Source organism: Oreochromis niloticus, linkage group LG1 (assembly GCF_001858045.2).
Source record: "Oreochromis niloticus isolate F11D_XX linkage group LG1, O_niloticus_UMD_NMBU, whole genome shotgun sequence".
Classification (NCBI taxonomy): domain Eukaryota; kingdom Metazoa; phylum Chordata; class Actinopteri; order Cichliformes; family Cichlidae; genus Oreochromis; species Oreochromis niloticus.
Window position 1 is genome coordinate 34,799,375 of NC_031965.2, and position 25,866 is coordinate 34,825,240.

General features: G+C 40.5%; 1 protein-coding gene across 3 annotated transcripts in view; it reads left to right on the forward strand.

Annotated features, from left to right (window-relative positions):
• Positions 1 to 25,866, forward strand: part of adamts18 (ADAM metallopeptidase with thrombospondin type 1 motif, 18) — a 58,613-nt gene that overhangs the window by 16,543 nt on the left and 16,204 nt on the right. For all 3 annotated transcript variants that reach the window (XM_005447731.4, XM_025908024.1, XM_019360991.2), the window contains 14 exons: positions 233 to 316; positions 436 to 595; positions 2,102 to 2,207; positions 3,014 to 3,151; positions 3,246 to 3,399; positions 4,811 to 4,906; positions 5,508 to 5,656; positions 12,313 to 12,485; positions 13,319 to 13,449; positions 13,621 to 13,744; positions 14,042 to 14,286; positions 20,333 to 20,453; positions 21,112 to 21,238; positions 25,400 to 25,604. In XM_005447731.4, the coding sequence (XP_005447788.1) occupies positions 233 to 316; positions 436 to 595; positions 2,102 to 2,207; positions 3,014 to 3,151; positions 3,246 to 3,399; positions 4,811 to 4,906; positions 5,508 to 5,656; positions 12,313 to 12,485; positions 13,319 to 13,449; positions 13,621 to 13,744; positions 14,042 to 14,286; positions 20,333 to 20,453; positions 21,112 to 21,238; positions 25,400 to 25,604 (2,013 nt within the window). The remainder of the gene's footprint in view (positions 1 to 232; positions 317 to 435; positions 596 to 2,101; positions 2,208 to 3,013; positions 3,152 to 3,245; positions 3,400 to 4,810; positions 4,907 to 5,507; positions 5,657 to 12,312; positions 12,486 to 13,318; positions 13,450 to 13,620; positions 13,745 to 14,041; positions 14,287 to 20,332; positions 20,454 to 21,111; positions 21,239 to 25,399; positions 25,605 to 25,866) is intronic.

Below are 25,866 nucleotides of genomic sequence, written 5' to 3' on the forward strand. Positions count from 1 at the left end.
ACGTCTGACTACAACTCTCAGTGGAGACAAATCCTCACTCAATCATTCTATGTTTCTCCCCAAAGAAGAATGGTTCCAACGCATGCCTACATAATGACACTGTCAGTGGTTCAGGTCCGCCTTTGGAAACTTTGTTGCACACATACATACTCTTTTTATCCCCATATTTTCTGCAAAATGCTGAGACAAAAACTTTGAATGTTACCAACAAGTATTTTCAACTCATTTACAGGTTTCCAGCCTTTTCAAAGATGGCACCATTGGGAATGATATCAACATTGTGGTGGTTAGCTTGTTGCTGCTGGAGCAGGACCCTGTAAGTAGATTTAGACTAATTTTGCAGGACTTGCCTGACTTGTGCTGCTTTTAACTTGACACTGATTAAAATACCCATGGCTGTGTTCTAAATATCAATCGTTCTCTCTACAATTCCAGTTGGGCTTGACCATAAATCATCACGCTGACCAGTCCCTCAACAGTTTCTGTCAATGGCAGTCAGGTCTAGTGGGGAAAGGTGGTAAACGGCACGATCATGCTGTTCTCCTCACTGGACTGGACATTTGTTCCTGGAAGAACGAGCCCTGTGACACTCTGGGTGAGATGGGGCTTAGCTCACTTTAACAAGCCAAAGATCTTTTTTTTTTTTTTTTTTAAAGATGCATGTGAAAAGCAACAGTGTGACATTGTCTGCACCACTGACAACTAAGAACCCCTTGCATTGCTAAATGTTGTCACATTTTGGTTAACGATAGCCTAGATGCGATGCTGTGGGTGCAAACATTATAACAGGGCTGGCAGGTGCAAGCGAACATAGTTGTCAAGAGATAGACTGGCAGTCATTTGTCACTATGAGCAAACCCTATATTTTACTAGAGTATTAAGCTGTGCCATAAAAAACTAGTGACAGTATGAATGCAGACACATGCAGAAGGAGAGGGGGGTTGATATGCAAGAAGGTCAACAGATTGAAGTATAAACACCAACTTGAGCTGTCACTTCAGGTGAAAACAGCTCATTAAAAATATCCTGCCAAAGTTGTCTGTAACAAAAAAAAAAGTAGGGTCTAACCAAAAATATTTTAACTAAATGAAAAACAAAGCTGAACCATTAATGTTAAAGTTTAAAATCTGGCTCTTTTATTCTAATGGCTCAGTCATACTGGATTAACAATAGGACAGCAACTTCCTTACAATTAGTTACAAATAGTTATGACCATCAACTGGTCACCCAGAGGTTGAGCATACTCACCTTCAATCTCAATATTTGTCCTAAATTTATGTTCCTAATCTTCAAGGTTCTCACTGGACTCTCCTTTATTATAAGGGGTCAACATAGCAGGTAGCTTGATTCCCTTCCTGGCACAATACCAAAGGGGATTTCTGTTTAATGTGAAATTCTGTGTATGTTACAGATTTGCAATTTTCACTGAATTATCTCAGTTAATTTCCATATTATCAAACAGTTTTATTGCTGTCTCGAGACATCAAGGTCGCTTTAAAGATTTCAGTTGTCTGTGAATGGTCACAAAGATGGTCCCCATTTTTGAAGCAACCATTTTAAAGGCAGCTGCTCACAGATGTAATAATTTGCGTGTATCCAACCAGTGTTCTCCATACTGAGACTGTAGCACAAGCTATGTTTGACAACTAAATATTGACGTTGGTTATTATATTTTTGGGCCCATTGGGAGAAATTGCTTCCTGAAAATGAGAAACCCCAAGTAAAGATTCCTCATCAGCTTATCAGTTACAGAAAAATCTAACATCCGGGTAGTTTATCACTGTCCTGGTGCTATCTGCTACACAGTTAACAGTAGTCCTCTGTGCTGATTGGCTAACAAAGTCTAAGAACTAATTTAAAGTAACTTGGGCAGGACATCTGCACTTGGCAGTTCAGTGAGATTCCCCTTCCAGGCAAGCACGTGCGTGAAGATACATGTGTGGCACATATTTGTTGTCTTTACAAGCTGTCAGAACAGATTGTACGCTCAGTGTAAGAGAACAAGAATATGATACAGATTTGGGGTTTTATCTTGCTTGTTTTTAAATTTTCAAGTATGCCAGATTTTCGAGTAACTTTTCTCTCCTTGTTATATCTGCAGGTTTTGCCCCCATCAGTGGCATGTGCAGTAAGTACAGGAGTTGTACGATCAACGAGGATACAGGACTTGGCTTGGCTTTCACCATTGCACATGAGTCTGGACATAAGTATGTTTAGAAGAAATTGTAGCAGCAGACTTAAAACAGATGAGACAGTCTCCGAATGTAATGTCATTTTGGAAGGGGCAGCCTAATTGGCTTTATGCTGTCTGTGGATGTAGTTTGTGTTAAATGACAGATGTGGTCTGATTTAAACAAACACACTCTGAAATAAGAGCATTACGTTAGACCCCTACTTCATCCACTCCATGACATTTTATGGGAGAATAATGGAAACTACCCGAGGCAGTGCAGCTCTGTGTTTATATTTATACGTTACCGGTGGGACTGGAGGCAGTTTATTTCTGATATGTGTAGATGTCATGTTGCGGTAAAACTCTTCTGTGTGCCTCATATGTTCTTAAAACAAACTATGAATTAAGTGTATTCACCTGGGTAATAATATGTCAAAATATCCATACACATAAGTATCCTAAAGCTATTAATCACTGACAATTTGAAAACGGCATAAGTGTCAAACATATGACATGGTAATGAATCAAAGAAGGGAGAAAATGTTGCAATGTATGCAGGAAACTGTTATAACCAATTGAAAAAAAAGGGTGAAGCAATGACATCAGCAGGGTCTTTACATAGAAGTCTATCAGAATGAGTTAAATCAAGCCAATTTAAAGAATTCATGTTCATTTTCTTTAAAATCCTGTAACATTGAATAATTTGTCGCAGTATCAAAATGTGAATTATCATTATCATAAACTTCACCTTTACTCACAAACAGCTTACAATACATCCAAGTCCATGTATTTACCGTATATCTCATTGCGACTGAAGTCTCTTACCTTCATTTTCTTTAGTTTTGGTATGATCCATGATGGGGAGGGAAACCCTTGCCGTAAGACTGAGGGTAACATTATGTCCCCTACTCTCGCTGGTAACAACGGAGTCTTTTCCTGGTCCACCTGCAGTCAGCAGTACCTTAGCCGCTTTCTTGGGTAAGCCCAGTTAACGCAGATTATTAAAATTACCAGTCATGCATTTGGCTTTCCTCCAAATCTCCTGACACAGGTACTGTTCTGTGTTCACCAGAACAGCCCAGGCATCCTGTTTAGTGGATGAACCCAAGCAGATCGGTCAGTACAAGTATCCTGAAGAGCTTCCTGGGCAGCTTTATGGAGCAGACACACAGTGCAAATGGCAGTTTGGCTCCACAGCCAAACTATGCAGTCTTGATTTTGTCAAGGTAGAGTAATCACCTAATTTGTCTGAATTATTGGATCTCCATTTCCTATTTATTTTTTTTCAACATTTTACAACTGCAAAAACATTTGTAACATGCTGTGCACACAATGCTGAGCTGCTGGGGGAAATAAAAATCCCATCTTTTTTCTGGCTTTAACGATTGTGATTTATTATATCTTTTATTTGATAACATCCCAGACCAGGAAACAAACAACAATTCCTCACACTAAAGAAAGAAGAGGACGGATCAGTGTTATCCATGGGCTGTCCATGGTTGTATTTCTACATGGACCAACAGTCCTTAATCATTTACTTTTCACCTTTCTCTGCCAACACTGAGAATCGCTACAGTTCCTTGTAGTGAGAAGGGGGCACCCCTGGACCATATAGGAGCTGGAATTTATCTGCTTTACAGACTTAATGATCCAAACTGGCACTTTATTAACTAGCACAATCTTTACATCAGCAACACCCCCCCCCCCCCACACACACACATTTGACCTTCACTAAACTGCATTCCATCATTTGAATGGGTCCCTATACCACCACCCCAGTCTGCATCAAACCCTTCTTGTTTTGGTATAAGGCTTTATGCTAGGTGCATTCAGTGATGTTGATTCACATGTAAATTTTATTTAAAATGCCTCAAGCTTTTCTTCTTGCATGGCTGTAATTGCTGGGAAATTGACTTTGCCAAGTCGTATATATGGCATTAGCCCACATGACGACGCCTTGGCTGTTCACGACTTCCCCAGATCCCTCCTATGTTTCCATAATAAAAGATCAAATACTATATTTGCATTTCTTAGACCTGTGTAGGAGTTGGCAGGTGGTATATTAACCTGCATGCTGATTAACAGTGGATTTGAGGGTTCCATTCACACTTTTCACCCTTTTTCCTTGTCGCTGATATTATCATGTACAAGGATTTTCAGCATGATGCCATAGCGGTCACCCACCTGCTCTATGTCAGTGAAGTAGATCTGCATAAGGTTAAGTCTTGAACACACCAGGGAGCTGTCTGTCCCGCTTCCTCACTCCCTCCTTTCTGATTCCATTCTCGTTGCCAGTTGCAGTTGGGCCAGTTGCCAGATTCTGCCGCCTGTCTCTCGACCCCAGCTCTCCCTCTGTGCTCACTCGCTTGCTCTGTCTCTGTATTGTTGGGTCAGATGACACATACAATTATAGCCGGTTTCATTAAAGAAGTTCAATGATTAGTCTCGACACAGAAGCACTGTGGAGAAATCTGTCAGAGGCAGTGGGGGCTTATCAAGCAAAGTGATGGTGGTCCTGGCAAAAATCAGGTAGAGGGAAGGGAAAAAGGAAAGGAACTCATTACCAAAAGAGGATAACAACAGCAGCAAACACCATGTTTGATGGATGTCTCATTCTTTGTGTGTCTCATCCGACAGGACATTTGCAAGTCGCTGTGGTGTCATCGCACAGGGCATCGGTGTGAGACCAAGTTCATGCCTGCTGCAGAAGGTACCAGCTGTGGCCCTGACATGGTGAGGAATGGTCTCCTTATTTATATGAAAGATCACAGCAGTCAGAATGTTATTCTCCTGCTTAGCATCCTAATAATTAGCACTTTATTGAGTCAAACTAAATCCTTTCATCTTAGAAAAAAAATCCTAAAAGATCTTTAAAAAGACGCAAGGATTTACTTTAAGCTCAAACTGATAACAGCTCAAACTGCATTTTTTTATTTGAATACTTCTTTGATCATAGACAATTAAATAAATCAGACAAAGTAACCATCGATGCTCCTCGTACATGCATGGGTGCACATTTTGGGCACTACTCTCCCAAATGGATTGAGTTTATTTGTACATACAGAAACATGATATTTAGAAAGAGAGAAAGGCGGTGATGTGTGTGAGTGCAGGGTTTGGCTTGGATCAACCCAGGTCTGCTGCACAATAGATGTGCATGTGTATGTGTGCATTTTGGCTGTAGATAGAGACTCTCTGTGTCCAGGTGTGGTGCTCGGCATTTCTCCAGACAAGGAAACACAGGCAAGATGCCAGGGCCAACACTCAAGTACTGATAAGAATGCTATTTCTGTTGTCGTCTTCTCTTTCATTTCCTTCCTACTCTTTTCTTCAGTGGTGTCGGAGGGGTCAGTGTGTTAAATATGGAGAGCATGGTCCTAGAGCAGTGCACGGCCAGTGGTCAGCCTGGTCTCAGTGGTCTGACTGCTCCAGAACCTGCGGTGGAGGTGTCATGTACAGGGAGCGCTCCTGCACCAGCCCAAGGTATACATACACTTGCACACACTTGCAAAACCTAATCTAATTTATCACCTCTATTTTAATGCTTTAGATAAGATTAACTAGGCAAACAGTCGACAAAATGATTCACGCAGCTGCTTCTACAGTGCAAATCTGAGGTGCAGTTTGGGCCAGAAAGTAATTCTTGAAGGCCTTGTATTCTAAAAAAAACCCTTTTTTTTTTGAACACCTGAAAGTGCTGGCTGCCAGGTAGCTGTCAGCACAGTTATGTACGCACATTCTGTTCATGCACACACACACACATGTGCTGATAACTGCTCTCATCAGTCAGGCTGACAGTCCAGACGGACAGAGTATCTCTCCACATGCTCCAGACAAGGAAAACCTCCTAATGGCATGCTCTTTTCTCTGAAAGCTGCCAAGATAGTCAGCAAACGTCCCCCATTGCTGCTCACTCAGACAAATATAATTCTACATAATTCTGTAGACCCAGATCCCACAGTGCATATCTCTTTGTTAGCAAAGCGCTCTGTTCATGTCATTACAAGCTTGACAATTTTTCAGTGTTAATGTTGTATTTCACAACAGACACGCAATCTCTCATTAATAATCCCTCGAACACGTAAAGATTTACAAGATCTTTTAAACCTTTATTTCACTTCCATAAAATACAGATTTACTGCCGTTGTTCTATCACTATGCTACGATCAAGCAATGTGGCAAGTGATTGACTCAGCCTGCCGTCAGTTAAACAGCTGCCCCCACGCTGGTTCTGTAGCATTGTTGCAATGGGAAACTTGCGAAGGTGATTAATTTTCTGATCATTCATTTAATCTTCTTTTCATCCTTTACAGTGTCATGTGTTTACTCCATAAATCAGCAAGTTTATCCTATGTCTAAAGAGGTTTTGCTGTTCGCTTCACACAGCTCAGAGAATGGTTGACTCAATTAAAATAATAATAATAATCTCCATCTATTGGAGCCACAGCCAATTAGCCAACAGATTCTTAGACAGCGCCTTCAGTAATTTTTTTGGGAAGTTTTCCTAATACTACGTAAAAAAAGAGGAAGAGCTGACAACAAAAAGAAGCAGCCTTGCAATATAGAACTCATAATCATGCATGAGCATACACCAGATCATAGGTTTTCTGTACGAATATTGGCTAACATCCAAAGGAACTGCACAGCTTGATTGGTGGACGATCCTCAAACTTTATTACTGCTGGGTCATTTGCACTGTTAAGAGTAGCCATCATGTAGGAATTAGTCATAGCATGTTAGATCATAGTGGCGTGTCACGTCCAATTCTGCGTATTTATACACACGCATGAGTTTCTGAGTGTTTAAGTGCAGGTGAAATGTTTTTGTCATGACAGGGACACAGTTGGCCTTTTAAATACAGCAGCCCTCATATGTCTTTTAGCCATGTGAAGTGTACATGTGTGACTTGAATGTCAAAATGACTTCATTATGTCGGCTTTTTTTTCTCTCGTAGCTATTCACATGATTGCCATGGTTGTCAGCCGAATGCATAAGAGCCTGGACTGAGTCACTGTCAGGCCAATTAACAGGCTGACCTGAAAAATCCAATAAAGTTTAATGTAGTCATAGACATAGACTTCAATTCATGTTATAACAGCACAACACACACACACACACACACACACACACACACACACACACACACACATATATACACATATACATATACATATCTCACCCACTTCAACTTGAACTTTTAGTTAACACACATAAACTGGGCTTCCAGCTCGGATTCTTTTTTAATTCATAATTGAACTATTTCAGCTCCTGAAACACAGTACTATGCCACACACAGTATCACTACTTGTATTTCTTACTGTATGTCTAAGTATTTCTTACACTTTAACTAACTGCCCTTCCGCTGCAATATAAAACCCTTTCAAGTTCACATTTTCACCCTCTACCCAGTGCTATTACCCTTGTGTATTAGGATTCACACAACCTCAACTTCTATTTCACTTGAAAAAACAAAAACAAACCAAGTTAAATTCACTGTAGCATGTGAACCTGTAATTGGAGTTAATTTGACTTACAGCAGCAACAAAAGTACTTGTTTAGGGTAAGGAAGAACTCATATTTAATGTTAAAATAGAACCTTTCAACCCTTTACTTACATTACAAAGCTTAATGTTACCAGTGTGATGAGGTAGAAGAGGCCTCTATAATCAGGGTAAGGTAATATGCACCTTGTGCAGTACTAGTGAGTAGAAAGGGGCACTTACAATTCGAATTTATAGAACTGATTACAGTTAATAATTGTGATTTAATAAGCTGATAACATTTGAAATAGGTGGTTTGGTGTCTGAAATCACACAAAGCCAGATAAATGCATTGTTTTGTCTCATTCTTTTTCTCTGTACACATTAAACAGCATTAAGTTATCATGTTTTTCCAAACAGATGGAAGTTGACCTTGGAAATAGAAATAATATGCAATTAGACTTTTACTAGTTCTCTGCAAGGAGAAGTGGTACCTGTTTTGGTATTGTGATGCTGATGTATACCAAATAAGAATCAATGAAATGGACTGAACTTTCTGTATGGTGCTGCATGTCTCATTGTGCAGTATGTACCCCTGTTGTGGTCCAGCTCAGAGATTTTGTCATATTTCGGTGATTTCCACTACATTGTCACAATCAGTTTCTAGTTTAACCTCCTAAGACCCGAACTCTTCCACAACATGCATTTTTAATTTTTCTTTGATATTTGGGCACATTGGGGCCCAATGAATGTAAAAACAAAGAATTACCAGATTTTTTTTTTCTTTACCTTATTTTTGTTTTTAAGGAAAATAAGAGCCACATAAGAGGATATTCCTTTAAAATTTTGATAGAACAGTAGCAGTATAATGTCCTCGTAAGTGGATATCAGGCCCTTGTAGAGCAAAATTGAGTATTTTGGTCTAAATAACCCAAAATGTGATGTCCACATATGTGGACGGCAGGTCCTAGGAGGTTAAGTTGCATTTGATTTTTGCAGTTCTATCAAAACGATTTGACTACAATTTTTTTTTTGCTGTATTTTAAATGTCACAATTTTTCAGCTGAGTGTTCAAATGATTCTCCATTGACCCATTTCATTATATCAACTCTATTATGGAGTCCATTAAGATATTCACAGAGTTACATGGTGTCTTATTTACTCACCTGGCTTCATCACTGCTTACTTAACAGCAGGCAGACACCAATGTGTCTGTTCTGTCTATCACAGCCGACTCGTCTCCTAATCCCTGTGAGGGATCAAAGAGACAGGCTGCTTCTCATATGATACACATTACACACCATGACTGGCAGACCGAAAAGGGTCAGGTTATCTGCCAAGTTCATTTATCATTCTTGTAGAACTAAGCAAAGCATTGTAGGAGAAGCTGCTGAAAATAATGGATTGATGCTACTAACGGTTGACTTATGGGGTCAGACAAGCAGAGAGGGGATGGAAAGATGCTGAAGGCTAAATATTACATCCATTAATGAAATGTAATGATATCATTATCAGAATAAACACAATTAGTTGTCAGAACCCCTTAAATGTATGTCTGTATAAAGCACTGTTTCAGATCCATCGCCATCCTCAGCTCAAAGAATTCAGCCATTCAGACAGACCCAGGCCTGATCCCGACAGCAGTCTGTACCCCTGAGTCACATTTTACTCCATGACTCATGATATTCAGAGTGTGTTTGTCCCCAGTAATCTCTGTGATTATTTTGGCCCCTCTGCTCTTAATCTGGGCAGAACGAGAAGGATTAGCCTGAATTGGACTGCCTGTGTCTGTTATCATCTTTACCCCTAAACTGAACCGTCTGGATAGTCTGGGGTGTGCTACTAAAAACCTGTGAAAATATCCCTGACACGTGTAACCTTTGCCTTGCTACAGAATCTTCAGTCAGCAGGAACAGATCTTAAAATAATTTGATTCTGCACAAACTCATTCATTTTATAAGGTAAGCACGTATGTTTTGCTCAGGCTTGTACAAGGCTTCCGTGGGATCAGCCGATTAAAGCCTTCCCTTCTAGGAGTAGCTCCAAAATGGAAAATGAATCTTCTCCCCTTGCCTCCCTCTTTTCCTCACTCCATCTCTGTCCTTGCGCTTCCATTCCCTGTAGACCACCTGCCAGATCAAAGATCCTAATCCTTAGCAAAAAGCCTGGGAGATTAGGTTCATGATCTTGACCTGGTTTTATAAGGAGCACACCCCATTTCAACAGGGTACACGATTAGGGAATGATGGTACTTAGACCATCGTTTGGTTGGAATCTCCCAGTGGACTTGTAAAGGTGTCACAGCAGCAGAATGTGGATGTATTTTTTTTAAATTTGAACTGCAGAAAGGGAAGTCCTGCGAGGGATAGGGAGGGAGGAGTTGAGTCAGAAAGATGACAAGACTAGACATAGTGACCTCTGAACTACAGGGGTTTCGGCTTCTGTCTTTGGGCAGATTTAGTAGGCTACTGGGACATTTAAACACCCTTTAGGGTCATAAGGACCCTGAATTGGGGCTTGTTGTATCTGGTTTCTGTCTTGTTGTTAGAAGTAAATTTACAGTTGCAACGATACTGGATCATCCAGATAGGAGAGGAAAGAATGATAAAGAGAAATGGAAGAGAGACAAAGAGTGCTGTGAAACTCAGGGCCAGCTTCTACAAAGTCTATGAAGTGCATTAAACTCCCTTCTCGAGTAAACTGCCCATCTTATGTGATTCTCAGATCATGAGACCTTGACCGATGGAGTATACACTGTAAACCCCCGCCGGCCTGCTGTAAGCACATTACCATATGGGCTGCATTTGTCTGCTGCTAAGTCTTAATAAGATCAAGAGTGCAAAAACCTGTGCCAAATCCCCCTCTCACCAAGGGATGCAAGCTTGGCACAGAGCAAATTCACACATATACACAGACACACCTTGAATGGAGTTCCATCAGTCTTGGCAGCTAAGTCATTCTGTGATTGAGTCCAGGGCAGAACAGATATCTGCTTGTCTTGTTTGCTGACATCCATTATACACAGACATTTTCATTTGCTGCAGAAAACTCAAAAGAAATATACGTCTAGTTTTTCTTGTGGTGTTTACTGATTCTATTAGGCACTGTTTGTGTTCCATTGCCAAAGTGTTTCATTATATTGTCACGCTTAGTGAACTGTTTTTATTAGACGTGTTTGATCAGCATGGTTCCCCAGTCTGTGTATGTCTGTGTGTGTCTGTGTGTGCACTTCTGTAAACAGCTAAACTCAATTTTCTCTGTTGGTGGTTGTGTTGGAATGCCTGGCATGGGTTTAGAGAGCCTGGGAAGTCTGACATGGCATCTTGATGTTCACTTAATGTCAAGACTCTGGTTGTGTTTTCTAATAAGTGGTGACTGGTTTTATCATTTTGGTGACACATTAAAGCGCCACTTTCTTTTCATCAGCTGTTCATTTTATTCATGTGGTATATAAATTGTTGATTCAGCATAGCTTGTAAGCATGTGACTTATGATGTGATGAAGTAGCATTAAAAAACCCACTTTATTCAGTTAAATGATTCAGTACTTGGATAAATAACTTCCAAAGCTTAAAGGACGAGTTTTATGGGCTAGTATGAATTTTTGATCGTTTGCTGAGAGAGATCACTGACAAAATCAGCATGTCTTTGATGATATAAACTTGAAACTGCAGGCAGCAGCCAGTTAGTGAAATTTACCATTTAGAATGGGTAAATATCTAGCTTGATGTTTTTCAAAGATAAATAAAAATAAATGTTACACTTTACTTATTAAAATGCATCCAAAAAGTGAAGTTTAAAACAACAATTTCTGGTTTTAGGGGTGCTTATTTGCTGGAGAGTTTCTTGGCCAGGCAATCGATGCTGCAGGTGTCAGTTTGGACACAGATGACAGTTTTCCCCTAGCCTTAGGCGTCTTGCAGACACAGGATATCGAGTGGTCAGCAAGACAGCACTGAAGCCAATTTTAAACAACGTCAAACTATGTCAAATTTTAAAATAGACAGATATGTGTATTGTGTGATATATGTTGAGGTATATGCTGAGCAACAAAAACTTGATATTTGCCTAATGTGCTGCTGGTCCTTCACGTCCTGCCAAACAGCTTGGATACATTTAAGTCGAGGACTCTGCAGGATTTCCGAAGGTCCATCCAGCCAAGTATTTTATTAACTACTTTCCCACCCATGGTCACAGGGACTTGAGCTTATTGCAGCTGACAGTGGATGAGAGGCAGGTTTCACTGTGAGAAACCCACTGGTCTATTACAGGGCTCAAGCAAAGAGACAGGCAACTATTCACACCTACGACCAATTTAAAACCACATACGGCTGACAACAGTATCTTTATATTGTGCCATCTATTATACCAGTATACCATGTAAGGCACCCTAAATTATTCAGCTAGACCCTAATAAGACATTAATAAGAGATCCTTGAAATACTGTCAAGTTGAAGCCACAATGAAACAACAAAAACTAGAAGTGTTGAAAAGAAAAAAATTGGGTGGATCTTTTCCACTGACCAGCTGTCTCTCCCGTGAATTGTTCTGGCACATTAGTGCTGTTGATATATTGCCAAAGGTCCTGTAGCAGTAAAACAAATGTACCTTCCCTGTTATTCCTCTCCCTTTTCTCTGTCTTATCTTGTCTTCTACCCAGGCCACAGAATAATGGCAAGTTTTGCTCAGGCCCCAGCCGTCTCAACCAGCTGTGTAATATTCGTCCATGCCCTCCCAATGCTGTGGATTTCCGTGCCCAACAGTGCGCTGAGTACAACAGCAAGCCCTTCAGAGGCTGGTACTATAAGTGGAAGCCCTACACCAAAGTGGATGGTAGGTGGTCAGTTACTTACAATCCTCACAAGTAAATGACACAAAATACAAAATACACAGTAGATCTTGTGGATTGTGAGCAAATACAGTGATTTATTGTATTCGTGGCACATTATAACTTTGGCTAAAGACCACAGAGCTGTTAAATATACAGAAAATTGCAGATTGTTCAGGGCAGGTTTGCTTGTCTTAATTCTCCAGATCTTTTATATTCTGCACCCGCTCTGCTTCCCCAAAACTCTTTTTATAAAGAGTTTCTGTAATGCCAACCTCTATTTACTGCTGCAATGATTAGGGCCAAAAAGCTGAAGGAAACTATCACTGTGTGTAATGTGCATGGAAGACATGTAGCCACCTGCACCCTCTGACACACTGAGAATAGATTTAAAAAGGAAGCCTGCGGGCCAGCTTTGTTACACAGAGCAAGGGAAAGAGAGTGCAGTGAAGGAGAGCCGTGTGTTTGGCTGTCGTCCCAGGCCTGTTTAAGCTGGAGATGAATGGGGGGTGATCTAGAGAGGAACAGATTCTGAACTGCCTTCTGGGACCTTGGGCCAAGTCACCTTCACCGTCATTTATTTTAATCAAAGACGGCTGTAGAGGCTTGTCTGTGATAACTGATCTGAACTACAAAATAAACCTGTAGCCCCATATGAATACCCCTGGGTGCATTCGTAGTTACTGTCTTTTGCGTTTTAGTCTTAGTGCATACCTGCAGAGTCAGTAGCCTCTGCAGCTGTAAACTGACCAGACAATAAAAGTTGAAGAACAGTTTGTGCATTTTACAGGTGGTGCCATCATTCTTAATGATACCTCTCTTCCTCTTCTCTGTGCAGATGAAGACATCTGCAAGCTGTACTGCATTGCAGAAGACTATGACTTCTTCTTTGCTATGTCCAGCAAAGTTAAAGATGGCACTTCCTGCTCTGAACACAAAGAAGATGTCTGCATTGATGGAGTGTGTGAGGTATATCAGCTCTGTGGATTCACTGTACTCCAAAAGTGAAACTACAAACATGTTATATGGCACTACTTAGCAAAATGTTTTCTGTTGTCTAGTGGTTGTATGAGAGGCACAGTGTTCCATTCACACTGATGGCAAACGTGCATTTGTGTGTGTGCGTGTGTGTGTGTTTAGGCTGTAGGTTGTGACCAAGTTCTTAGCTCCAAGGCCTCTCTCGATGCTTGTGGAGTTTGTAAGGGGGACAACTCCACTTGCAAGTTCTTCAAGGGCCAGTACACTCTGCAACACCGGGCTAACGGTAAGATTGTGTTTGTCCTTGTTAATAGTGTGTCTGTACATGTTAGGTGGTGTTCACTGAGTATTTTTACAATACAAAAGAAGACTTAACCAAAGAAACAAGGATGAAGACTAAATCCACAGACAGACACATGCACATAATTCCACTGGATAATGGACTGACTCACCTCAGAAGAGGTTGAGCCATGGTAAAAGTTGGATGATGTTAACAGGATGAAACAAGACAGAATTATAGAACAGCAATAATAGCTAATAATGATTTAGTGTTGGCTGTTGTTCGTTCTCTTTTTGAAACCAGAGTACTACTCCATGGTGACAGTTCCAGCTGGGGCTAGAAGTATTCACATTCAGGAAATGGAAGTCTCCACTAGCTACCTGGCTGTCCGCTCCCTGAAAAAGAAGTACTACTTGACCGGGGAGTGGACTGTGGACTGGCCAGGGAAGTTCCACTTTGGTGGAACCGTATTCGACTACCAGCGCTCTTTCAACAAGCCGGAGAGCCTGTATGCTGCTGGACCGACTAATGAGACGCTGGTGTTTGAAGTAAGCCGCTGCTGCTGGGTGACATCCGTTTATGGCAATTGACAGTGACAGGGGTCTTTGGTGGATCTGCTGCACCTCCTTTTAAATGCTTGGACATGATGAGGGTTAGATGAAAGAAGTTTGGTGCTATGGAGAAAAAGACTGGTTGAAGCTTCCTGCAAATCTTCTGTGAATAATTAATTGTTTTGGGTGTCTGATTATGCCAGAAATGGGTGGGTGCTTTGTAAAGAACGGACACATTTTTATCTAAGTCACAGCTAAAAGGATTAAAGGGCACACACTGAACATATCTACTGTGCTCGCTAGCAGCCTACAGGGACTATTTTAGTACTAACTGATCTCTGTAATCCATTTGTATCATACACAAGAGTTCAAACAGGGCACCCTATTGCCCAACTCCAGTCCAAACAAAGCCACATGCTCATATCTCTTGACATATATTCAAGGCTGTTAATGTAGACCCTGTGCTTTGTTGTAGCATTTGACTCAAATTGAGCAAGTAAAATCCCAACATGAACGGGCCTTTAGTGGGTAGGAAGAAAAGCATAAAATCAGATGGTTACTTGGAGTGAGATATTCTGCACAGTAAAGCAGAAGATTTATTATCTGGTGGTCCATTTTTCTGCTTCATGTTTGTATTCAGTGGTGTGTTAGAAACCAGAGCTTCAAGGGGAGTACGAGTCTTTACCTGTCCTAAAGTAGCAAAATGTGATGCTGGACAGAAGTATCCTCCTGACAGCAAAACTAATATTCAACAAGTGGCCAAGTCATTCTGAGGTTTTAAGTGAATGGTGGTGGGAGGTGTAGGATGTTTTTCTCACATAACTTTGTCAGCAAAAGCATTTATTTTGTTTTGACCTTTGAACTCCAGCCGTGAAAACAGAAGTGAAAACCAGGTGAAAGCCAGACAGTTTTTTTTTTTTTGCCATGGGGGTGGGGGTGGAGGTGGGGGCGATATTCATGTAAAATCTAGTCTCCTCTCAATGCCCTGGGCTGCTGAAATGCTGTGGTTAAAACAGGAATGATTGGGCTGTAAATCCAACAGGAATACCAGTGTGATATTTTCAAAGTACTTGGATTGGATGGTTACTTGTTTGGCCATCAGGAAACATCCAAGTGTTTATATAGCTTTTTTAGAAAGAGGCTTTGGTCTGTGGGCAGTTTAGTGGAGTCTGTGTTGTAGTTGGCATTGGAAAAGCACATTGTTGTCCTTTTGCAAGATGAACCCTTGCAGAAGTGCAGAGACATGCACGTATAACGTGCATCTTAGTTTCAGTCGTCGGCGACATAGCTTAAAGAATAGCAGTGCTGGATTATTTGACCGATCATCACTTTGTGTAAGGCAGAAACATTTTGGCAGCTGTTGAAAGGTTTGTCATCAAACTTGGAACAGATAACGCTCAGAAAATACATTCCACTAACTTTAAATCAATTCCCTATCCTTTTTTAAAAATCAACAGGATAACAATATTTTCATATAAATATCTCACCATTTTCTAAATAGGTAAGCAAATAATTTTGTACTGTACTGTAATCTTGTACAAATAGTACTTAGACTTGACCAAGTCTAAGTACAAAAATAGGAGAAAACCCCCCCACCTCAGCTCCACTTTATGTTTAGAGCATCCACTGAGTGATGCCAGAGAATGGAAAACATTTTAGGTTTGTGTGCTGGGGAGTTATTTTTCCATGACCTGAGTGGCTGATAGACAAATGTTTAAAATACTGACCACTGCAAATTCTTGAAAAATCCATGGTACCATTTGACAATATAAGCACAAGAGTTGCTGATCACAGAGACCCGAACAGATTTTCTGACAAAATCAACAAAAAAGTATGGTTTAATGAGAGCGTGAGATTAGTGACAGTGACATTATATATGACATCAGGGTTGTCACATATAATGCCATTAACGAAGTATATAAAACTAGCTGCAAACATACCCAGTAAGCTATAAACACACAAAACGTCAGTAAGAATAACTGAACGATGAATGTACATGCTGGTCTGACTGGGCTGGAATGTGAGCCATAGTTTTTTGACTATGATGACATTGTTATTGGCAGGTTAATTGCTTTGAACTGTGAGCGCAGCAAAAACAGTAAAATGAATCTGTCACATATCATATCCATCACACTTTACATACTGACTTCCTGGTTATAGTAATATGTACAAAGTTTTCTAATGCAGCGAAGGATCGTTACAGACGTTTTGGAAAGGTAATTTTAAGTTTAAGGTAATTTTAAGTTTTGCATGCAGATAAGGAGATTTAATAAAATGTTAAGTCTAAACAGTTGTCTTTGGCTCACTATAGTGTCATATTAACCAAAAGAAATAATAACAATAACTACACAAATGTGCCCTATCTTGAAAAAATGATTATTTAAAGAAAGTTCCTTTTTTTTAGGCTGATGGTACTCCTCTTACGTGCCTGTGTGTCCCGATCATACATCTGTCCAGCAGTGGACTCGGCGATAGCTTGCAGCTGATCTGCAGATGACATGACCATAATCTCTATAAGTATGTCCTGTAATTACAAAAAGGAGAAAGAGATTGATAGAGGGAGAAGGATAGAAAGAGAGAGGATGCAGAGTGAGATTAAAAGATTAAGAATTCTGCAATTGAACTCTGGATGTGAGAAGTTAAGGTCAGGGCACAAGGACTTTAAGTGCAAATGAAAAGAGCCAAATGATGGAAGGAGAGCGCAGATCTCTTCATCTGTTTCACACATTCTACTTAACTGGTGCTGTCACAGAAAATCTGAGAGAGCACATGGGGGAGGATATACGCACGGATCACTTGCAGACTCTTACTCAGCTTGAAGCGCTCAAAGAAAAACAAATGGTAAGGAGTGTGAAGTAAACTGTGACAAGGTGTCCACATCTGCACAGCTGCTCAGCTGGTAGGAAGGATGAGGGAAGGGGGCATAGAAATAGCTCACAGGAGGTGGTGGAAGGAACAGACACAACATATGGCTGCTTCCGGAGCTCTAAGTGAATACCAAGTAGGATTAGTCCCCCTGGAATTGACATTCTTGTGGTATGGGAAGCAGGGTCATGCCAGTCCAACACAAAACACTGTGAGATTGATATCTGAGTCCACCACATTGCAATTCATCATCATCCCAGCTGACTTGACGAGTGCTGTGATTGTTGGGTTGTGAAACCAATACACTCTGTGGTTTGCTGTTGCACTCTAGGAAGCTAGACACACATTAGTTTCACAACTTAACTATGCTTGTAGCCACTGAAAGTCATTCAAAAAACGATAATAAACATTTTCTTTTCCTAAAACCAAAAAAAGAATATAACTCATGTCAATAAAGGCCATCTTGAACTATGATTTTTATTACTTAATAAATAAATTCCATATTTTTGTCCCTGTGTGTTTCATTTTCAAGCATATTTGAAAATGAAACCATTAATTCTGCTAACCATCTGCCAGAGTAACATGTACCCGTCTGATGTATGTTTATTAGCACCAGGAAATGCAAAGAATTCTTTTGTATCCCTGGTTCCCAAAGTTAAGATGTCTAATAATCTGATCACTGAAGCATATAGGAACAAAACTTTCCCAGGTGAGTTATCGGTGCAAAATATGAACAATATCAATAGGAAATATACTGGTTAAAAGATTTCAAGTTACACAACAATAAGAATGTGAAGATTTAGCAAGTGAGACACTCAAAACTTTACTGTTATCTTTGCCAAAAAAGACATATTCTTTAACCAGCTTCGCCATAGCAGATTCACTCAAGGCTTGTTGACAGTTTGGTGTTTAGAGGTTCCCAACATGTAAACTATATTTTAATGAGCAATGATTTCTCAGAGGTTATGTGGAAAAAAGAATTAGGGACTTTATGTTAGTTGAAACTGACAATACATCCTCATACCTAAACGACAAAACAGCTATATTGCCAGTAACACCCAAAACACTCACGAATGTTTCCACATTTGCAATGCTAATAACACAAGTAACAACACTAAATATAGTATGGATGGTAATGGATGCTAAACTGCATTTGGTGATTAAAGATGTGGTGGTAGTAGTGTCTGAAGGAAAATTTCTTCCGTCTGCAAAAAGCTTCTCATCTGTTGTATTTGCTAGCACAGTGACAAGCCCTGCTGGTATCATCACCAGTGCGTCTGAACAGTTTGGACATTTTACATGCACTCGCTAACACGACTGTAGGAGGCCTCCTGAGTAAACCCTCTGCGTTGTGCTGTTAGTGTGTCAGTGCAGATAAGGCTCCTGTAGAGTTTGGGTCAGTTTTCATGTCTTGTGACTAAATCGAGGCAAAATTTTGCTGCTGCTGTAAGTTTGCTTTGACTACAAAGGAGTTCACAAGGCCAGTGTGAGTTCTGTCTATTAAATGGGAGCATGCGAGTCATTGAAGTTATTGCTGGTATTGTTATTGATTGCAGAAAGTTGTTGATTTTGGCTTCAGTATTGGTAGGTAGGTGATTGTTTTTTATTCGTATTGGTTTAGTTGTTACTTAAAGGTTGAGCTTTGGGTTTAAATGACCAAAAACTAAAGCAGTGGTGGGTAGGTTTGTCTGAAACTAATGTTTCTATTGTCTCCTGGCAGACAAATGCGAACACTGTGGTTGGTTGGGTGTTTTAAACATTGTACATTTCTTAGGAAAGAAAGATCAGTGATTTGGAAAGCTTGAACAATTGAAGGACATCTAAGTCCTCTATTAAAGTGACTATAAAAACTCTGACCAGAGTTGTTTTTGTAGCTGCTGTTTCACATCACTGGTGGTTGTTTGGTGAAAGAGCAGGAAATTTGCTAAAAGTTGGTTTGCTTGGATAAGCACAATGTCCCTGTGTGGTTAGTGGTGGCAGTTGTTCAATGGCATTGGGTTTGGGCTTGGTTGGTGTTGGTAGCATGGACAAAGAAACTGTGGGTGTTAAACTGTGGCCAACCCTTATGTGGTTTTGTTGAGTCTGCAGTTTTTATCACTTTAGCAAGATCCTAAAGTTTAGTATCTCAAACAATTAGGAAAGTGTAATTTGACTTGTAGATAGTACTTAAGATTATTTGATGGCAAAAATGTGACATCAGAACCACTTCTGCCCCAACTAAAATTTAAATTGAAGTATTGATTTTAATACACACTGACTCACGGACACATTTTTCTGACATTAGGTAGCTGCTTGCTCATAGATTTACATCTCTCCTTTTGTCCCCCATCTTGCAATAGCTGACTTTATGGATTGGACAGTTAACAATCAAAAGGTTATTTTTAAAGTTAGTGGAAACGTCCCAGAACTGTTTAATGTGGATTGAACCCAGGAGGTGCTTGGCGTTGAATGGTTGATGGTAGATTCCTTTCAACTTTACGAAATACCCCAAAGAAAATACACCCGTCAAAATCCATTATCACAGATGCTGATAGACTGTGATGTTTGTCAAGAATCACAGGTGGACTTAATACATTTTGCCAAATGGGCTGAGGAGTAATAGTTACCCAACCTGGACTAAACCGTGGTTGGATGCAAAAGAGACAAAGCTATACTGACTACAATCCAGTGCAGTGTTTTGAAATGGTTTAAAATAACACACTAGGAGCTGACTATGTAAATGCATGTCAAGCAAAGCTTTTCACCACAGCAGGGAATTCTCATGGGGTTGTTTTAATGATAGCCTGATGCTTCTCCTGTAATGGGCATGTCTGCATTCATTCATCCATTAGTCTCTGCCTGACTTGAATGTTCAAATAAATCTCTTGTGCAGAAAAGGTAACTCAGAATCACTGGGCTGTGTAAAGGATGTGGTTAAAAAAAAGAGACACATCACAAAAGAAAATGGAAATTGTCCCTTGCATGAGCATTATATGATCCAAATAAAAGTGTGCTCATCCAGTTCAGAGTAGAGATGGAATAAAGCGTCTAAAGGTAGCTAGTGTCACTCCCTTGAACAGCTGGGAAAACTCAGCTGTAGCCTGGTGGATGACTTACAGTTTGATAAATAAAGGTTAAAAGATAAACTTTCTCTACATAGCTGTCACCTTTTTTGACTGATTGTTTTCTTGTCTGATAGATCCTTCTGCAGGGAAAGAACCCAGGTGTGGTATGGGAGTACACTTTGCCTCGCACTGAGAGGAAGCCTGACTACAGCTGGGGTGTGGTGCGCTCAGATTGCTCTGCTCCCTGTGCTGGAGGTGAGGCAGTTTTTATTTGTATGTCCATCTGTTGATGCCTGGATAAAACTAGAAGAAGAACTTGGAATTGATCATCAATTAAAAAGCAAATAAACTAAGAAGACTTCTTTTAACATTTCAATTTGAAACCAAATCCCCAGAGTTTTAAAATCTGCTCAGGATTTGGAATGCATCAAATCAGGCCCTGATGAAAAGCCTGAACAATAAAAGAGAGGCAGAGATATGTGCAGATGTACTAAAAGTGATAAGGAAAAGTTGTGTGTATGTGTTTATAGGTCTGATTTTTCTGTGTGTGGCTGTGTTTTTGTGTTGTGTATAATACCCTGATGAACAGTGTTCCAGGAAAAGTGTTAAGGTTAATGAAAAGCACCTTTGTCAGACTTTCTCCTAAAAGACTCACAGCTACTATCCAGCTTACTTATTAGTGAATAGCTGTTGCTGTGTTTATGGTACATCTAGTTTCATTCGCCATGCCTCTAGGTGCTGCGACAGCCGGCAGACCTGTAGACATATTCTTTGTGTTGATTCATGACAGTTAGAAAATTTAAATTTGACTTTAAATGCATCCACATTGCAGGAATGAAAAATAAAGATCCTTAATTACCTGAAAGAAACACATGACCATTTCTCTGCTTCTCTCTCCCTGTCTCTCCATCAGGTCGTATTTCAACCAAGGCTATCTGTTTGCAGGACCAGAAGGCTCAGGTCAACTCCAGCATGTGTAATCCCCACACCAGGCCTGCACTGGGCTCCCATCTCTGCAATACACAGCCTTGCCCTGCATAGTAAGCACTGCTGTGTGTGTGGGTCAAAGTATTTCTATGTGCACAGTTGGATGTGGGATATGTGGCATGTGTCTTTATGCTGCCAAATTTTCAGGAACCTAGGGCGCTGTTTTTTTTTTTTTCATAGGTGCGCACACACACGCACACACACACAGACACACACACACACAAATACTGTGGTGGAGCTGTCTAGAGGTTGCCTGTGGTCTATTTGCTGTGGCTAGCCAGCACTCTGCTCAGCCTGTGTTCTTCTTGTCACTCTATCCTCGTCTTTTCTCGGCCCACTTTTTTTTTTTTTTTTTTGAGAAAACACATGAAAGCCCACTGCATCTTGTGCTCTTTTGGATAAGTCTTTGTTGCCTTGAAGTGTTTTCTCCAGCTGTGTCTCCATGTGAGTGTCAAGTGTTGGTAACTGATCTCTTGTCTACACGTATGCCCTGATGATTTTCATTCTTTCATTTAGACCATTTAGTTTGAACACTTTTAACCTGGTCTTTTAACCTGTTAATGATCCTGAGACCTAAAAATGCAAAATATGAGAAAAAATGCTGCATTGTTTTTGATCACTAGAAAGAAACTTTCCGAGCTCACGCTTCATCTGAGCTGAATCTACCACTGACGTCACAGAGGTCATGTCCATATTTCTGCCAGTGTTTGTAGTGAAATGACAAAAAGAGAGGGCTTCATTGTGGAAATGTAGTTAAAAACAACCAATATCTTAGAATGCGAACTCTTTAGATTTTTAATATAGATTGTGACATTTTAGGCTAAATATCAAATTATGCAAATGAAAAAAAAAAGGAAACAAATTTTAGGCAATGATTTAACTAAAAAGGAAACATTGGGGTTGAGATAAAAAAATAAAGAAAAGGCTAAAGAGCAGGAAGAAGACATCAAAGCTGGCTCTGAATGATTGCTGATTTCTGTGCATACCCTCTCATATATACTCAGCCCAAAGCTTCCTGCATTTCTCAGTAGCAAAACCATGGCTGTGTTTTATCTCCTGGTCTAGACACTGAGCCTAATGGCATGCATTTTTAAAGGAGACAGTGCATTTTGGGACCAATGCAGCAAGCAAAGGAGGAAAACAGGAGATAGTGCAGTGGAGTAACAAGTTGAAACAGCGCTGAATAAATGGCCCCTCTTCTACAGTATGTAGGGCTTTGGCTCGGGGAAATGGAGCTAGCTTGATTTACAGCATTGCTCCAAAGAACAGGCAAGGAACTGTGTCTTGGGTTCAGAGAGAGTACTCACTCATGCACATGCAAACACACATGCAGAGAAAAGCAACATGCCAACATAGAAAGGCAGCACACATTCTTATAGTTCCTTTCCCAAATGCATAATGCTGGAATTATGTATTTCTCGTCCAAGCCGTGCTCCAAAAGTAGAAATATAAGCTGCTTCTCTGATCTTAATGATGTTGTTATTTTGTTCACTATTAGCCATGCTGCAACAAGTCCAGACTGAACTTTCTCCTGTGTCAGGAGTTGAATAAGCCAGACAGCTATCAGTTACACCTCCAACATACAGCCTCTGTTTCTCACTAAGTTTCCCACCACCCGAGAGGACATTTCCTGCTCCTAATCTTGGGCATACCATTTCTGCTATCTCGGTGAAAGCTATTAAACAGCCTTGTTGCGTGTCCCATCTGCCTCTTTTTGCTTAGTGCAGAAAATGGTATAGTCCAGATAAATAATTACTGTCCATGCAGGGAAATAAATAAGCTTGACACCCATGGATTCTGTTTTCTACAGTAGCTGACAGTTTTTCTCAGATGGTTGTGAGTATGGGCCAATTTATGAATGCTACACAGGAAGCAAGTTGAGTTGAGTGAGCAGCATGAAAGCTTTAATGACTGCATTAAGACCTCCAGGATGTATGGGCAAGCATTCAAGAGCCCAGCAGAGAAAAGAAAAATTGACAATGAAGTGGGATGCATGTGTACTATGTGAGTGAACATCAGTGTTTGTGTGTGTGTGTGTGTGTGTCTGGAAGGAGGGGTAAAGTGAAAGTGCCTGTTTATCTCTGTGACATGTATCTCGGGTGCTGACAGGCCTATCCATGTTTTATTGTGCAGAGATGGAAGGATTCCCATGGGGCCAGGCCAGTCTAGCCATGCAGAGCCAGTCAACCCCCACCTCCAGCCCAACGCTCCCAGCCTCACATATAATACACACACAGCCTCACCCCTTCACTCTTATCTACTCCCTTTCTTTTTCTTTAGATCTGTTCTCTCTCCACTTTGCGGGGATGCTGGACTGTGATGTTGCAGCAGGTTCCCATAACATGGGGACGGAAAGAGAATTTTAATAAGTCAGTTCAATCATTCGGGTCAGCTTAGGAAATGATTAGGAAAAGAATCCACCTTTAAAGATATTTACCTCAGCATGAGCATCAGTTTTGTAAGTGCCAACAAATCAGTTCAAACGATGTATGAAGGTACTAGGCATACTTACCACTTTTTTAGGATCTATACTGCAAAGTTAAGAGTAAAATAACTTCAACGTGCAAAGAGCACCTTTATCTTATTACTCATTTCAACTCGCAACAGCTTCTAGAGATCACTGAGTGTTTGTGAAGAGACAAAGGACACAGTAAATGCATTTGCCAAAGGACTGTGTGGGAAATACAAACCAGACAAGCAGCTTGTTAAAGAAGGTTGGATTGTGGTATATAATTATGCTTAGGATCTTAAGAAAACCACACGCCTCCAATATTAGAATTAGAATAAAGTTCCATTCACTGGTGGTACCTGGTCTGCAGCCATGCAAGTACCAGAAAATATACAGTCGAGCCTTTCAGAACCTCCTTTGCAGCAATGTGCTGTTCCTACCTCAGGTAATGAAACATTTTAGAGATACAAATTACAGCTAGGTCAGTGGTGGTTTGCAGTGAAGCGGAGTGGCTCTTCAGCCACTTTCCCCCAATGATATATTGTTATTTATAAGCCAGGAAAAACAGCAGGGGAAAAAGCAAAACAGTCCACAAGCCAAAAAATCCCAAACCATCCCTTTTGGGTCCACTGGTTGACATCTATCCCATTTCCAAATTGTAGTTTAGTCCTGCAGCTTCATTTGCCTGTGGCATTTGAACAAAAATGAAAGCATTTTTTCTTCCCCTGAAGCAGGTCGGTGGTATGGAGGAATGGTCTTTGTGGTAGCGTGTTCTCTCAGAACTGGACAGCGCCATCTGCCCATCCCTCCATCTCCCTCTTCTAAGCCTGTGGTTGTCAGACCACTCATTTGGTGAAATCTCCCCCTACAGCCCTGATGCCAAGACAGAAACTATTTTAGACATAACAAGAGGCTTTTCATCAGTGGTGAAGCAGGATTTCAAAAGGACAAAGAGCGAAGAGATTAGAAGTAAGAAGATGAGGGCAGAGTGAACAGGTGAAAGAGAAATAAAAGAGCCAAACAAACAGGCCAAAGGGGAAGAAAAAGTGTTGCATGTTGTGGTTGGCCTTGAGGAACTTGAAAAAGCTGTTATGAAGAGTCAGATATCGAAATGGTTTTCATGTTTAGTTTCATATACAATGATAAATATAGAGATTGATGGAACTGCAGAGACATGAAGATTTATTCTGTATATTCTGTCTTTACTTTTATTACTGATAACCAGCTTTGAGCCAAGATTCTAACTTTTAATTAATTCATTTTTTTTATATAACCAGGGTGGAAAGGGCTATTTTACCAAGCGCAACAATAAGCACTTTTCAGAGATCTTTGGTGTGATGACAGTTGCTTGTATTTCAGTGGGTAATTGAGGTTTACTGGTCCTAAAATAAACACAACAAATCAGGGATGTCCTGAATAGTAGCTCAGTCATATAGTTATTTTAAGTTTGGCTTGATGTATAATTTACCTTTTTATCAAAGCACTTTAGTCTTTGTGTCTTTGCATCTATGCAAGCCTGGTTCTGCTGGAGCCCTCTTCCTGCTAAAAAGAAGTTTTTCCTTCCCACTCATGCACTTGGGAAAAGTACAGAGTGGGATTATGAGTTTTTATGATATTGTAAGGTCTTAAACTTGGAATATAGAGCTCTGTGAGACAACTGTGCTGAATGGCACTAAAGTAAGATACAATTAAATTTCTGTATTTGAGCAGTGACTGAGGCAAACCTTCCATGTTTCCTTAAATCTCCTCTGCTCTCTCTGCACAGTTGGACACCAGGAGACTGGGGTGCTTGCAGTCGGTCATGTGGCGGAGGTCAACAAACCAGGACACTGCGCTGCATGAGGAAGGTAACCTACCAACGGGAGGAGGTGGTGGCGCACTCCTTCTGCCCTGTAATCTCTCCGGCCCAAGTCCAGCCCTGCCACACCCAGTCCTGTCCGCCAGAATGGAGCACTGGATCCTGGTCACAGGTGGGTTTGTAGCAACATTCCAAAACCACAAGAGCAGCGTAGCTTTTAATTTTGACATAACAAGTCAGTCCACATTGACCTAGGATGAATTGCTATGAAGTTTTGTACTGACATTTACGATCCCTGCAAGTCAAATCTTAATGACTTTGGGGACCCCCTGCCTTTTCCTTTATTGCCACATGAGGTTTATATTCATGGTTTTAAAGAAAATATTTTGACAAGTACTAAATGGATTTCTGTGACACTGGTTACTGTTATGCAT